General features: G+C 39.9%; 1 protein-coding gene across 6 annotated transcripts in view; it reads right to left on the reverse strand.

The window, feature by feature from the left end:
* The window catches only part of Smyd4 (SET and MYND domain containing 4), a 40,036-nt gene that overhangs the window by 3,279 nt on the left and 19,823 nt on the right, over positions 1–16,934 (reverse strand). For 5 of the 6 annotated variants that reach the window (XM_076869392.1, XM_076869393.1, XM_076869391.1 and 2 more), the window contains 5 exons: positions 15,194–16,337; positions 3,165–3,347; positions 2,563–2,726; positions 883–1,015; positions 7–123 (listed from right to left, as the gene is read on the reverse strand). In XM_076869392.1, coding sequence (XP_076725507.1) covers positions 7–123; positions 883–1,015; positions 2,563–2,726; positions 3,165–3,347; positions 15,194–16,337 — 1,741 coding nt within the window. The remainder of the gene's footprint in view (positions 1–6; positions 124–882; positions 1,016–2,562; positions 2,727–3,164; positions 3,348–15,193; positions 16,338–16,934) is intronic. The other variant, XM_076869395.1, reaches the window with a different exon arrangement.

Genomic DNA, 16,934 nt, shown 5'->3' on the forward strand with positions numbered 1-16,934 from the left:
CCATACCCAAGGCAGCATAGGCTTGGGCCAAGTCATCCTCAATTTCTCCCACCATGGTGTGCTCAGTTGACAGGAAGCTCTCTGCATCTTGCTGGCATCTCAACAACTGCTGAATGGCTTTCTCTGTTAATTGGAGTAAAAAAAAAAAAGCCTCACTATGGACACAGACCCAGTCCTGGAAATGAGAACTTAGGTCTCAAGTTCTGAAAACATTGGGCTGAATGTGGAAACTCCCCCTTCTTCCCTGGGACGTTACCTCTTTCCAGGATATCAAGCTCTAATTTGTAAGGGTAAGGGGGAGTCCAACAATTACTTTTCTGAAGAGAGGATTCTTTCCTTTCTATTTTTCTTCCTTCTTCTTCTTTTTTTTTTTTTTTTTGATGATGCTGAGGATTATGCATGCTAGGCAAGCACTCTACCACTGAGCCATATACCCTGGTCCAAGAACAGGATTCTTGTCTCCACTGGGCACATGCCTCACTGCTCTCTAGAAGAGACAGGCCCTTATGAGGGCAGAACAACCTTCGAAGGAAGTTAGGTCATTAAGGCTGTGGAGTTAAATGACACTGAACTTCTGGAATTGCATAAAGCTCATGGAAGTCAGAGATAACCCTTCAGCGGTCAGGATAAGTTCAGATAGTTGTAACTTAGCTATCTGATGCCTAAGACAACAACAGCTTAAACCATCTGGAACTTTTTCAAGGACACCAGTCTGAGCTGGTTAAGGGTTAGTCTCACTGGCCTACATAGCCATCTTGTGGCTGGTGTGGGGATAATTGAATTCAGTTCTATAGTCATTCCTGAGTATATTCAAGTGCAAGATGTTTTGAGAATAAACGAAAGGGAAGGGGTTGGACGACCAAAGCAGGGAGCCAGTCTCACCTAGGTTACCACTTCTGAGAAGCTTCTGGGCCATTCCAACCTGCTGCTGAAGGTCTTGTAACCGAGAGACCAGGTGATCCCTGCTGACAGATTCTGTACAAGATCTGTTGCCACAGCTCAGCACATCATCTCCCTGTGGAAGTCAGCACTGTCTTTATTCCTATACTGGAGTCGGTTATTAATATTGCATGTGCTTACATTATAGGATCACTGACATGATGGGGAAGAGAGATTCCTGCAATAATACATCAAGATCAAAGCCTGACTGAATTTCGTCTGATAGCAGCTACTCCAATGAAAGCAGTAGCTGATCTAATCCTGAGATTTCATTTTTGGAACAGAACTGTTCCAGAATAGTTCACAATTTCTTTCCATCTCAGCAGCCCCTCTCTTACCTCTCTTTGGGGCCAGACCTTTGAATGACAAACACATTTCTAGTGGTTATTAAGAAAAGCCAACAGAGCTGGGTGGTGCAAGCCTATAATCTCACCTACTCAGGAGGCTGAGGTAAGAGGATTCAAGTTTGAAGTTAGCCTGGGCAACTTAGGAAGACTGTCTCAAAATAAAATCTAAAAAAAAAAAAAAAAAAAGGCCGGGGTATAGGTCAAAGTAGAGCACTTGTCTAGCAATGCACAAGGCCCTGGGTTCCATCCCCAGCACAAACAAAAAAAGAAAAGCATTTGACCTTAGGTTTGCAATTCCAGATTTCCAAATAATTAGCTCTGTATTCTACTTCCTAAGAAGAACATTGTTTCCTTTGGCAGAGGATAAAACCTGAGGTGGGCATTTGCTGTGTTCAAGATGCCAATATCTATGCCATCAAGAGCAATCCAATTTCTCCTGGAAATCCTCCTAATTCCTTCCCTAGTGTCCCATAGCTGAGGTATTGGGCATGTGGCTCCGATGTGGCCCATTCCTCTGGCCCAAATGGCTGGAGGACAACTGTGGGCTCTGATTTTCCTTCAGCCACAGTCATTGGTCAATGACACAATAGGACTTTCTGTCCAGACTATGTTGGAATGGCACACATTTTCATCCTCCTGGTCAGGGAGGACAAGGAGCCTGAGCTGCTGGATGTTTTGCATGGTGTCAGGGAAGTCTGTCTGAGGATGGGGCCAGCACAGAGGGAATGGAGCTGAAAGAGGCAAGCTGAAAAATAGAGTCCTGGTGACATTATTTGAGCCTCTGAATCAAAATGAATTTGAGGATTTTTTTTTTTTAAATGGTCCTGAGGATTGAACTCAGGGGTGCTCTACCACTAAGCTCCATTCCAATTATTATTATTATTATTATATATTTCAATTTGAGATAGGGTCTAAATTGTCAGGTTGGCCTCAATCTTGTGATTTTCCTTCCTCAGACTCCCAAACTTCTGGGATTATAGGCATGCACTACTGCCCTGGGACTTCTCAATGATTTACTTGAGCAAATAAATTTGTAGTCTTGTTTTCCTCCTTAAATCAGTTTAGATGGGATTTTCTGTCATTTGCAGGAGAAACATCACTAACGCCAACCTTTCCCTGTGGTTCCTTTGAAGGGAAAAACCCACGTGTGAGTTTTCTGTTGTGTTAAACAGAATTGATATTATTGCTCTCAGGACCTATAAGCCCCCCAGGCTTCCTCCTAAAGTCTGATGACCTTTGGGCTCAGAACAATGGAGAAGGGAGAAGAGAGATTTACCTGCATGATTGCTCTGCAACTGTTACAACAGAATGCTTCCCACCTGGGCCCTGCAGCCGTTCTGAGCTCCTCAGTCTGGCAGGATGGACAACTGCAGTCAAAGAAGTACTGAGACCTCAGCTTCTGCTGCCTTTCAGCAACACCCATCCGGTTCTGGTGAGGTCCTGGAGAGAGATCACCCTCGGCTGAGACTTAAAGCAAGAGAGTTCAACACCATTTAAAAGCCTTTAGCAGAGCTGAGGGTCTGGACAATCATTCACCATGACTGATGACCATTACTCAAATATTTGTAAAACTGGCTACTGAAATAAATAAGCTTCCAAGTTGCCAGGACAGGAAGAAAAAGAAGCTGAGAAGGTGCTTCTTGCCCCTTTTCAGTATAGGAGGCTTTTAGGGATTAAGTGAGTGACACGATGATATGGTTTTGTACTATGATAAGAAGACCTTTTTTCTTTTCTTTATTGCCCCTGGTCTGAGGATGCCTTTTCCAGGAAACAAACACTGGACAGGGGAAGGCACCTGCCCATCGACTTGTTCATTCCTCTGTACCTCGTCCTTTCAGTCGGTGAAGGGCAGGACAGTGGTGGGAAGGGCTGGCTCACCATAGCAGTGGAGAATCTCTTGCCCTTTTCTAATCCTTTGTGCTGCCCGAATGGTGGCGACAGTGCTGGTGAAGGACATGCTAGTGTTGGGGCTGCAGGAGTGGTTCAGGAGGCTGACAACCGGGAAGATACCCGTGGCAAGGCGTACTTGCCTGCTGTTGGCAATGATGCTCTCTTTAGATCCTGAAAGTATAATAGGCAGAAGGAAAAATGTATCAGAACATAAGTCCTGGCCTCATCAGCCATTCTTCAGATGAGCTAGGCAGCTGGGCCTGAAGCCCATCTGAGTCATGGCTCCACAGTCAGATACAATATAAATTGGACGGAACATGACTCACAGCAAATTCTGGTCCCCAGGAAGCAAAATGAACGAACACATGAAAAGTCCACTGGAATCCTGGAACATAGCCATTATGTCTCTACACCACATGCACAAAAACCCCAAGATTGGAATTTATAAAAAAAAAATAATAAAAAAGGCATTATCAGTAGGGAGCCTTCTAGACAGTTTCATAACATTCACAAGGACACAGAAACTAGAGTACGTGTTGGGATTATTTCCCAAAGACTAAGTGCTTTTGTTTAACAGGTCCTTGGATGGTTAACAGAACAAGTGGCCTAGCCATACTGAACTTTATGTATTTAAGTAGGCTTAAGTGTATATAAAACAATCAATATTTCTGCTGTGTATAGAAATTTGCCTGTAAATCCAATAACTTAGGAAGCTGAAGCAGCAGGATTGCAAAGTTCAAGGTCAGTCTCAGCATCTTAGCAAGAACCTATCTCAAAAAAAAAAAAAAAAAAAAAAAAAAGGACTGGGTGCCATGGCACACGCCTATAGTCCCAGCAACTTGGGAGGCTGAGACAGGAGAATGAGGAGTTCAAAGCCAGGGCTGGGGTTGTGGCTCAGTGGTAGAGCACTTGCTTAGCATGTGTGAGGCATTGGGTTCGATTCTCAGCACCACATATAAATAAGTGAATAAAATAAAGGTCCATCAACATCTAAAAAAAAAAGAGTTCAAAGCCAGCCTCAGCAACTTAGTGAGGCCCTAAGCAACTCAGTGAGACCCTGTCTAACAGGCTATGAAAAAGGGCTAGGGGGTCTGGGGATGTGGCTCAAGTGGTAGCGCGCTCGCCTGGCATGCGTGTGGCCTGGGTTCGATCCTCAGCACCACATACAAACAAAGATGCTGTGTCCGCCAAGTACTAAAAAATAAATATTAAAAAATTCTCTCTCTCTCTCCCTCTCTCTCTCCCTCCCTCTCTCACTCTTTCTTAAAAAAAAAAAAAAAAAAAGGGCTAGGGATGTGGCTCAGTGGTTAAGTGCCCCTGGGTTCAATCCCTGGTACCAAACAAACAAACAACCCCCCCCCCCACACACACACACACAAAATAGGGCTGGGAATGTAGCTCAGTAGTGGAGTGCCACTGAGTTCAATTCCCAGTACCCCCCCACCTGCCAAAAAAGGTTTGGGATGTAGCTCAGTGGTAGAGAAGTCACGTGGCAGAGTAACCTGGGTTCAATCCCCAGAACAAAACAACAACAACAACAACAAAAATTCATATTTTTTACACTCACTTCTCCATCCTGCCCTTTGTCCCACTTTTATGGGAAACCAGTTAGAAGTTTTTATGGAAGCTGACTCTCTGTGCTAGCTTTACTGAAGACAGTCTCATGCTCCAAATAATCTCTTTGTCGCCCAATTGACCAGCAACTTAACTATATGATTGAAAATCAGGAAGAAAGAAAAAGGCCTCCTGTAGTGAGCCTGCTCTGCACCAAAGCTCTTGAACTTATGTTCACATGCGAATTGTTCGGCTCGTGTGCTGGCCAATGTGTTAGATTTCTGTCTCTGTGACCTGAGAAAATCAACTTCAAGAGAGGAGAAGTTTATTTTGGTTCATTGCTTCAGAGGGTGCAGTCCATGCTTGCCTGGCCCTGCAGCTTTGGGCCTGTGGTGATACAGTGCTTCATACTGGGAATGCACCGCAGAAGCAGCTTCTCATCTCACGGTGGCCAGGAAGTGGGGAGCAGGGTGGGGTGCTAGGATCCCCTCAAGGGAACACCCTCAATAACCTAATTTCCTTCCACTAGGTCCTACTTCCTAACGGTTCTACCACCTCCCAATAGTGCCACAGCCTGGTAACCAAGCCTTAGCATATGGGCCTGTGGGGGACATTTAAGACCCAAACTGTAACAGCTATTTGCTTTCACTTTAGACACAGTGCTACTTGATTTGGTTATGTAGTTTCTAAGGCCACAAAAGTTCAGAAGCAGGGAACTATAAGAGGCAGGTTTTTCTGACAATGAAAAGAAGACAGGTGACAGAATGAAAATGGAGACAGAAAATTCACATAAGAATAATAGCCTTAGGGCAAAAACACCAGTACAGCAACACTAGTACCACTGGGTATGGTGGTGAACATCTGTATCCCAGTTACTTGGGAGGTTGAGGCAGGAGGATTGTAAATTTGAGGTCAGCCTCAGCAATCTAGCAAGGACCTCAGTAATATTTTTAATAATTTTCTTTAAATTGCAGATGGACACAATATCTTTATTGTATTTTCTGAATTTTTTTTTTTTTTGGTACAGGGGATTAAACTCAGGAGCACTCAACTACTGAGCCACATCCCCAGCCCTATTTTGTATTTTTTTTAGAGACAGGGTCTTACTGAGTTGCTAAGTGCCTTGCCATTGCTGAGGCTGGCTTCAAACTTTCAATCCTCCCGTCTCAGCCTCCTGAGCTGCTGGGATTACAAGTATGCACCACCACTCCCGGCTTTATTTTACTTTTATGTGGTGCTGAGGATCGAACCCAGTGCCTCATGCGTGCCAGGTGAGCGCTCTTCCACTGAACCCTGGCCCCACCCCAAAGACCTAAGTAATTTAGCAAGAACCTGTCTCAAAATAAAAAAGGGAGGGGATGTGGCTCAGTGGTAAACTGCCCCAGATTAAATTTTTGGTATTAAACAAAACAAAACAAAACAAAAAAAAACCCCACAACACTAGTACCACTCCAGATTGATTGAGGTAGTAGGGACTGAATCCAGGAGCACATTTTCTCTGAGCTACATCCTCAGCGCTTTTTATTTTTTTAAATTTTGAGACAGGATCTTGCTAAGTTGCTGAGTGTCTCATTAAATTGCTGAGGCTAGACTCTAACTTGCAATCTTCCTGCCTTAGCCTCTCAAGTCACTGGGATTACAGGTGTGCACCACTGTGCTCAGCACCCCTCAAGTTTTATCACACTTGTAATATTTCACCTAACCAGAGGCTCCTAGATAGATAGAACATGTGCATGGGATTTTGTAATAGCCACACATATCCAGGAGTATATATATATTATAGCCATCCCGAAAGGCTTAAGTTATGTTCAGTAGCCTCAGTGTAAGCATGAGAAAGATCATGTTTCCAGCAATCTGGTTGAAACATGAAAGATACTAATACTTAAAGGAAAACATTTAGTTTTCTAGAAAACTAGAAAGCCATTAGATAATTGTGATATTACTGTGCATATGCTAGGAATCTCAACAAACCATTAACAAGGAAATAAATATTCTAAGTATAAATGTAATGAATATAGAAAATATCATGAACCATCATGTGAAAATGTTCTATAAAGGAAAACATTAAATACAGGAATTATGTAGTCTCTCTGCAGACAATTCTATTATCTGTTGCTATGGGGGACAAGAATAGAACAAGTAAATACAATTCACAGGGAATCCAAATGCCTTGATTTTAGTCAATAATTCTACAAATTGTATTAAAACCTTTCATCAGAACTTCTCCTAAGTGCTTGACTAATTTTAGTTTCCTCTCCTCCCTCCTCCCCACTTGTCCGATGTCTACCTTCTGGAATATGTGCTAATGAGCAGTGAAAATGCTAAAAGGTAGGCAGCAGGAAGGAGCAGTGCAGGGCATGAACAATTTGGAGTCTGAATAATCAGCCTCGGCATAATTAAAAGTTGACTTGCATTCCCAACTACTGATAACTGGCAATCCATATTAGCACAGTTGCTAAAATTTTCCCAGAAAAAATGATCACAATACAGTGAGTAATAATGTCAGCTCTGTGAATTATTTATAGATTATCCTCTAGCAGAAGTAGGCCCAGGAACTGAGTGGGGTGCTTATGTCAGAGTTGAATGTCTCTCTAATTATTTCTAAAAAATTAAGTATTGATTTTTAAAAATTGCTCAATATTTTGCATTAGTCATCTATTAGTAGAGATAATAGAAAGTGAGAATATGTAAGTGCCTTATCAAGCAAATTTAATGTGTGACATTTTGTACTTAAAAAAAAAAAAAAGAGGGAGTGATTCTTTACAAAGGTTGTCTTGCTAATATCCCTAATGCATTTAAAACAAAATTTAAGTTAAAAAAATTCATTCACAATGCTTGCAGACTATATCTACTCTGGTCCATATCTTGTAAAACCAGAACTGTGAGTCAAGTAATCAAGGACCCAAACTAAAAGTAGATTTCTAGGTTGTTGAAGAGTAAAAGCAAAGGCAGTGAAGTGATGTGAAGCTACTTGTGGCTTTAGTAAGCCTTGTTTTGACATGAATCCAGATGCACTGTGGCTGTGCCACCGAGACAGAACCATGCACACCTGTGTCAAAGTCTAGGATGTCATCGGTGGCCAGTTCTAGCCCTTGAGATGGGCACCAGAGAGAGGTTTCCAAGGAGCTTTGATTAAAAAGGATTTATGAAAAGATAATAATGTACATTTTTATAGGTTTTTGTCAAAGTCTATCCTAGTTAACACTTTAATCCTTCTTCTGTGCTACTAATGAAACAGCTGCTAATGAAATTCAATGAGAACACTAAACTGGGAGGTGTTGGAACCCCAAAGAAATAATAAAGAGGGATATAACAAGATTAGAAATATGAGCAGACTAAAACAGAATTAGATTGAATTAAAAAAATGAAAGTGAATATTGCTGGTGGGCATGTAACTGGTACAACTTACCTGGAGGGCAAATTTACAAAATGTATCAAGTGCCTTAAAATGCTCATATTTAAAAAAAAGTTCTTAGCATTTGAATTATTTTTGTTATAAAGAACTAATTAAGGGGCTGGGGAGTAGCTCAGTGGTAAAGCACCTGCCTAGCAAGCATTAGGCCCCGAGTTCAATCCCCATCACCATATAAAACATAAACAACAATAAAAAAATGATATTAAAAAACAATTAAAATTACAAAAGAAACACATGGCAGTCAGAAAAAAAATGTAAAACCTAAAATTGTTTATGATGCATGCCTGTAATTCCAGTTACTCTGAAGGGTGAGTCAGGAGGAGAGCAAGTTCAAGGCCAGCCTGGGTAACTTAGTGAGATCCTCTCAAAGAATAAAAAAATAACAAAGGGCTCGGGATGTGGCTCAAGCGGTAGCGCGCTGGCCTGGCATGCGTGCGGCCCGGGTTCGATCCTCAGCACCACATACAAAGATGTTGTGTCCACCGAAAACTAAAAATAAATATTAAAATTCTCTCTCTCTCTCTCTCTCTCTCTCTCTCTCTCTCTCTTTAAAAAATAAAAAAAATAAAATAACAAAAAGGGTTGAGATGTAACTATCCCCTGGGCTCAATCTCCAGTGCTTCAAACAAAACAAAACAAACCCCTTGAAAGTTAGAGATAATGATAGTTATCCTGTTGGGCAGGTATAACATTTTGATGTATTTTCTCAGTCTCCTTTCGAGGTGTATGCATGATTTTTTTTTTGGTACCAGGTATTGAACCCAGGGGGTACTTTACCACTGACCTACATCCCCAGCCCTTTTTATATTTTATTTTGAGACAGGGTCTCACTGAGTTGCTGAGGGCCTCGCTAAGTTGCTGAGGCTGGCTTTGAAATAGTGATAGTGCTGGGATTATAGGCATGCGTCATTGTGCCTGGCTATGCATGGAATTTTTAACATAATTGGCAACATGGTGCACGTGGGGATTTGTAATTTATTTCTCTTCGTGTAATATATCATGGTCATTTTTTTTACACCCTAATCTAAAATGCACATACCAGGGCTGGAGATATAGCTCAGTGATAGAGCATTTGCCAAGCATGTGAGGCCCTTGGTTTGATTCTGCGAAACAAAACAAACACAAGTGCATATTGTAATAATGAAAAAAACAAACCAACAAAACAATTCTTCCAATCTTAAGAGGCAAAAAAATGCTATCTCGTTTTAATTTCTAGCATGAGATTAGAGATTGACCATTTTTATTACTACTTTGATAAAGTGCTTGTTCATGCGCATTTTAAAAAGCTTTATTGAGATATAATTTATCTACTATAAAATTCATGCATCTTAAGTGTACAATTCAATGATTTTGGGGGGAATTTACATAGTTATGCAACCATTACCACAATCCAGTTTTAGAACATTTCATCACTATGCAGATTTTAAAAGCTCATTTTAAAAGTTGTATCATTGCTAGAGATGTTCTTCATTTTGTCATCCACATCTTAATTTTTGTTTATGGGTTTTTTTTAGGGATAAGGATGATAAAACAACAATTTCATTCTTTCACAATCCCATGTGCTAGCAATTTTGACTAAGCTCAGCTGAATGCTTTTTTCTGCTGGTTTTATCCAGAGATTACTCATGTGATTGCTTTTATCTGGCGCATGGTCTTTTCTCCTTAAGGAGCCCTTGTTCACATGGTGACACCATCATTCTAAAGAGGTGATAGTGGAAGTTATAAGGCTTTTTGAAGTTTAGACTCAAAAGTTATATAATGTTACTCCTACTGTATTCTATTGGTCAAAACAAGTTAGAGAGCTAGTCCACATTTAAGGGGAGAAGAAAGACACTCTAGTTTCTGATTTTCTTTCTTTCTTTCTTTCTTTTTTTTTTTTTGGTGATGTTGGGGATTGAACCCAGAGCTTTGTGCATGCAAAACAAGCACTCTACCAACTGAGCTCTTTCCCCAACCTGATATTCCACTTTTTGATGAGACAAAAGTAATGTCAAGCTACAAAGTGGCAAACAGAGATGGGAGAAATAGTTGTGGTTATCTTTGTAAATAATCTTCCCCAGAGACTTTGAGGCTCACTGAGTTTTCTCATTATATATAAGAGCCCTGAGACGCAGAGGAGTTCAAGAACCAGGTCTTTCATATCCCAGTTCAACATTTTCATTCCTTGAAGGCCTCTTTCACCTGCATCCTTCACCTTAATTAATTAATTAATAGACAGGCTCTCTCTCTCTGTTGTCCAGGTTGGCTTAATACTCCCAATTCCCTTGCTTTAGCCTCCCAAGTAGCAGAGATTACATGCCTGCACCACCACACCAGGTTATCCTTTATATTCTTCACACTTTATGATGTCCCCCACCCCCACTCTGTGGTCCTAGGATCAAACCATCATGGTGATTTGAGAGATACACGCTCAGAGCCTCATTTAAAAAAAAAAAAAAAAAAAACACTTATTTTTTAGTTGTAGATGGACACAGTACCTTTATTTTATTTATTTATTTATTTATGTAATGCTGAGGATTGAACCCAGTGCTTCCCTTACTAGGCAAGGGCTCTACCACTGAGCCACAACCGCAGCCCCTCTTTTTATTTTTTATTTTGAGATAGGGTCACTAAATTGCTTAGGGCCCTGCTAAGTTGCTGAGGCTAGCCTTGAACTTATAGTCCTCCTGTCTCACCTTCCTGAGTTGCTGGGATTACAGGAGTGTGCCACTGCACCATGTCTAAATATTTAACTTTTTGATGATTTGAAGAATCTAATACTTATTTGGGGGCTACCATCTGTTCCATATTGCTTTCAATTACTGTAGCTTTAATGCTGGCATACAATCTGATATTATCAAGACCCTTCAGTGTTCAAATAAAAACAGCCACCTATAGTATTGCTCACTCATTCATGAAGAACTTTAGAATGCTGTCAAGTTCCAAGAAAAGCCCAATTTGATTCTGTTTGAAATTGCATTAAGATGATTAGGTTAATGCAGGGAAACTGCCACCTTTACAGTCTTTCCAATAAGAAGATGGCATGTCTGTTTATCCAATCCTTTTAGATCCCTTCACACTTTTGGGAGAAACCTTACATGGTTAGTTATTATTATTCCTTTAATCAACTGCAGGATGTGATATGGGAGTGATTTATTCATGTTTTTTTTTTTTTTAAGATATTTGCCACTCATTTTGTGGACAATCACTTTATTTTATTTATTTTTTTATGTGGTGCTGAGGATCAAACCCAGTGCCTCACACATGGGAGGGAAGCACTCTACCACTGTGCCAAACCCCAGCCCCCTATTCATGGTCTTAACAGCTATATTCACAAGTGAAAGAGGGCTAGGTTTCCCCATTCTCTGGAACAGTTTATATACCACAGAAACAATCTGTTCTTAAGATAACTTTTTTCAAAATTATGGTCTAATTTTTATGCACAATAAAATTTTATTGAAACAAAAAATTATAGTTAAGTATGTTCCTTAAAAGTTTTTTTTTCTTTTCTTTTCTTTTTTTTTTTTTTTTTGGTGCCACACTTGGTGGTGCATGCTATAATTACAGGGATTCTTGAGGCTGAGGCAGGAGGATTGCAAGGTCAAGGCTAGCCTCAACAATTTAGCAAGCCCCTCACAACTTAGCAAGACCCTGTCTTAAAACAAAACAAAAAAGTAAACTGTCTACTTAATATTTACAAAATGAATAGCCTAAAATTCTATTATTTATTTACTTTAACTTATTTTTTAAGGAGATAGGGTCTTTTTTAAATATTTATTTTTTAGTTGTAGTTGAACACAATACCTTTATTTTACTTATTTATTTCTTTATGTGGTGCTAAGGATTGAACCCAGGGCCTCACACGTGCTAGGCCAGCGCTCTACCACTGAGCTACAACCCCAGCCCAAGATAGGGTCTTACTATATTGCCCAGACTAGCCTGAAACTCTTGGGCTCAAGCAATCCTCCTGCCTCAGCCTCCTGAGTGGCTTTAGTCTACAGGCATGTGTAACTGTACCTGGCATCAAAGTTTTTCACATTTGAATTTATAAAATATCTCCTTTATTGTTCAAATTTTGTGGCCTTCCATCCCCCAAACAGATTTCTTAATTGGATTTGCCAGACCTTTGTCCATATCAAGAATCTATAAACTGAAATCTTTGGTCTAAGAATGGCTTTTATATTTTTTTATTTTTGGGTACCAGGGATTGAACTCAGGGGCACTCAGCCACTGAGCCACGTCTCCAGCCCTATTTTGTATTTTAGAAACAGGGTCTCACTGAGTTGCTTAGCACCTCGATTTTGCTGAGGCTGGCTTTGAACTTCTGATCTTCCTGTCTCAACCTCCCGAGCTGCTGGGATTACAGATGTGTGCCACCATGCCTGACTGGTTTTTACATTTTTTTTTTTTTAGCATTTATTTTTTAGTTGTAGTTGGACACAATACCTTTATTTTATTTATTTATTTTTATGTGGTGCTGAGGATAGAACCCAGGGCCTTGTACATGCTAGGTGAGCACTCTACCACTGAGCTACAACCCCAGCCCTGAATTTTACATTTTAAGTGGTTGGGAAAAAGAAATACAAAAGAACGATTCTTCTAAAATGTGAAAAATTTCAAAAATTCAAATTTCTCATTCATTTACGTTTTGTTCATGGCTGTTTGTGAGGTGAAAAGCTGCAACAGAGACCATACTGCCACTAAAACCTAAAACGTTTACTATCTGGCCCTTTATAGAAAAGTTTGTGACTTCTGATCTATGAGATACAAGCTTAGAAAGATAGATAGATATCTACTAAATCCCCTAGCTTATTATTTTTATCTTGGTTTCTAGATCCTTAATATATTTGATCAGTCAAAGTCAGAGTGGTACATTAAATTTTTTCACAAGAATGGAAACAATCTTCTCCTTGTATACCTAACCATTTTTGTTTTATAGATATGTTTCTGAGAGCTAAGGCTGATGATATATTTCAGTGTGGAGAGCCTCTTTTATAAAAATAAAATGCTTTCTTTGTTTTACTGTGTATCTTACCTTGAGTTCTATTATTTTGTAATAATACCAATGCCATGATTTACTTGTGATTCCTTATATGTCTTGTCCAAACACCCTGTCATTTTGCTATAGGAGTCATTTTTGGAAACAGAATATAGTTGAATTTTAATTTTTAATCTATTCTGAAAAGACTCCTTTAATAGGTGTTTAGCCAGTTTATATTTACTATTATAAACTCATTTTTATTATCTTTTGCTCTGTGAGGTTTTTATTTTTAATTTTTAAAAAAATATTTATTTTTTACTTTTAAGTGGACACAATATCTTTATTTTACATTTGTGAGGTGCCTCAAGCATGTTAGGTGAGTACTCTACCATTGAGCCACAACCCCAGCCCCACTGTGAGGTTTAAAAAAAAAAAAATTTCCCTCTAAAATGGCGATGCCCCAAATATTCAAATCTGCACATAAAATGATAGGAAAGGTATACAATCCATATTTCCCCCCCTGGTACTGGGGATAATCCATGGCCTCATGCATGCTAGGCAAGCACTCTACTACAGAGTTTCATCCCCAATTTTATTTTTTATTTTTTAAATATTTTTATTAGCTATTGATGGACCTTTATTTATTTACATATGGTGCTGATAATCAAACCCAGTGCCTCACACATGCTAGGCAAGTGCTCTACACTGAGGCACAACCCCAGCCCCAGTCCATTTTATTTTATTTTGATTCTATTGAAGCAAAAGAAGGCAAAGCAGAAAACAGACTCTTCTAAAGTGCCTTCAGTAATACAATGGCAACAGGCTAGTGCTAGTTTTGGATGTTCCATGTGCTTCTGGATAGGAAAGAGTATCAGGTCCCAAAACATTTTCTAGTGGGTATCTATATACCATATAATTTGGTAACTAAATTAAAATTAAACATAAAATGCACACTAAAATGCTGATAAATTCTAAATTACCCTAATATGAAAGATCAGAAGAGCTAAATATATATGGTTTAGTTAACCTTGACTATTAATCTGTTTATAAATCTTAGGTTTAGCTAACATCTAATCTCTTCCCTTTCAACGAATTAACTGGAAAAGTTAAGTGTAATAAACTAATAGAATCAAAACACATTTTCTGCTATGGAAATCATACAATAGAAATATTATAAATGTCTTTTACTTTCTAATAATTCTGCTCTGTTGTCAATACAGTCATACTGGAGATTCACTCACGATTCTGGGCACATTCAACCTCCTTATCTAGCTTACAAACTCTTGGCTATAGAACCTAGTTCAGATAAGCAGTGCTAGGCTGGCTGGTCAGTGTCTAGAGGTAGTCCTTGGATGGCTGCCCACCTGACCATAGACAGGCCATTTGTAGGGTGGCCAATAGTTCATGGTGTAGTCTAGTGTGAAAAGCTGTGCTGGGAAGGATTCTCTGTTTTTATTGTTTTGTTTTGGTACTGAGGATTTAACCCAGGGTACTTTACCACTGAGCCTACATTCCCCAGTCTTTTTTATTTTGAGACAGTGTCTTGCTAAGTTGCTTAGGGTCATTAATAAATTGCTGAGACTAGCCTCAAATTTGCAATCCTCCTGCCTCAGCCTCCTGAGTCACAAGGATTACAGGCATTCTCCACTGCTCCTGGTCAGACCCTATCCTTATGCAGTCTCCTTTCACTATTCTTTTTGCCTTTCCTGCTATTTAGCTTTCTCTGTGGTTATATCCTTCTGACAAACTTGTTATTACTATTTGAGAGTTTTCCTTTAAAATCAAAATATCTCAGTAACACACATATTAACTTTTTAAATGATTTTTGTGCGTGTACATACACAACTCTGTAGTTAGGCTAGATGAACTATGCATTTTACAGATGGGAAGGCTGAAACACAGTAGGATAAAATAATTTGTAACAGTCACATGGCTTCTCTATGGCATAATAATGATAAGACAAGACAGCTGTGTTTGCTCACTAGGTCACTGATTTATTTGAAGGTTTGTTTTCCTTTATAGTTCTCCCCCTGCCAAACATCAGCTACAAAAACAACAGTAAGGCCAAAAAAGAGATTCCCGCCTTACCTGTGTGCTGTAGGGTGGTTATGGCCTGAGCATTACACTGCAGCTGTAACATGTGTCGAAGCATGGCCACGCCCCAAATATTCAAATCTGCACACAATCCAGGAGTCACTGTGGCTTTCAGCTTAGAGGAATTCAGACCTGTGGCAAGGACCTGGGAGCTGGTTGCCTCCAGTTCCTTGCACAGTGCAGAGACACTTAGAGCACAAAGGAATTTGTGTTCTGGACTATGGTTTTCAGTATGAGGCAAGAGGTTGAAGACAGCATTATAATTATTTTCATACTTCCCACTAATATCGCATCCGGGAATTGGGGTCTTAACTACTTTGTCATTTTCCTCCTGGTCATAATTGAGCATCTTGACCAGATTCTTGCTTTTAGGGAAAGAGATGTTGTTACTAATTTCTTCACGAAGCTTACTTGTGACTTTGCCAACATCCTCAAATCTGGTCAGAAGAGTCAACCTCAGGGCAACGTGGCAAAAGACACCCAGGGTGAGAAGCAGTGCCCCCAGGGGACACTCTACACTGTGGTAGAACTCCCAGGCCTGCTGCATACACTCTTGACTGCAATACTTGGCATAGCTGCACCCATCACAGGGAACAGTAGCCAAAGTGTGCTTCAGACATCGGTGACAGTAGAGGTCCCCAATGGCAATTCTGGTATCCCACTTGTTCTCTAGGCTGTGATGTGGCATTTCTCCTGGGTTAAGGACACTCACAAAAGCATCCTCCTTCACCAGGAGTTCTCCTGGGAGAATGTCTTTTGTGGCGATCAGACAGCGGCCTTTTAAAGGATCTGTGCATAATCTGACAGATGGCGACGCACTGGAAATTTGTTCATTCTCTTCCTTTAGGTCCATATCCTCAAAGCCTTTGGCTAGAGTTGGTGGCAAGGTCTCTGGGAGACTTTCTTTTTCTTGTACCTTCTTTTTTAGACGATGAAGGTTTTTCTGCAGAATTTGAGAGGAGGAAGCTGCTAGGGTTTGTTTGGCAGCAAAGTCACTTTCAAGATCACTGACTGTTTGACTTGCTTCCTGAAGTTTCCCCAGAGTCACCAGGCATTCAGCCTTACGCAAATTCATCTTAGGTTGCAGTCTTTCTGGATATCCATGTGCCTGTGCTCTGATGATGTCTTCAAGACACATCTGAAAACAGAAAGAAAATCCCAAGATATCCTTGGTCCCTACTCTTCAATGTGAACTGAAAATCCTTCCAAAAATTTACAGGAAAGTTATGAATTATAAAAAAGTGAAACAACTATAACCAAGAGGTCTTTTTTTAATCCTTTGTGGTACTGGGCATTGAATTCAGGGATATTCTATCACTGAGTCATATCTCCAGCCCTTTTTATTTTGAGAGAGGGTTTTCCTAAATTATTCAAGCTGGTCTTGAATTTGTGATTCCTCACTCCCAGCCTCTGGAGGAAACTGGAATTACAGGTATACACCTTCACACCTGGCTCTTAAATGTTTCTATTTCTAAGGGGGAAAATATCTTACAGAATTATAGGGAATTTAAGAGGGCAGTTTTAGACGAAACAAACCTGTGTTCAAATACTGACTATGCATGACCTGACACAGATAGAAACATGACCTTACACAGATAACATAATTTCTTAATGCCTTAGTTTTCTCATCTGAAAAACAGGGATGATATCTCACTATATTATTTTAATGAGGAAATAAAATAATATGTCCAAAGTGCTGAAAGAAGGGCCTGGAACATAGTATGTTCTCAATAAA

Source organism: Callospermophilus lateralis, chromosome 11, assembly GCF_048772815.1.
Source record: "Callospermophilus lateralis isolate mCalLat2 chromosome 11, mCalLat2.hap1, whole genome shotgun sequence".
Taxonomy (NCBI): domain Eukaryota; kingdom Metazoa; phylum Chordata; class Mammalia; order Rodentia; family Sciuridae; genus Callospermophilus; species Callospermophilus lateralis.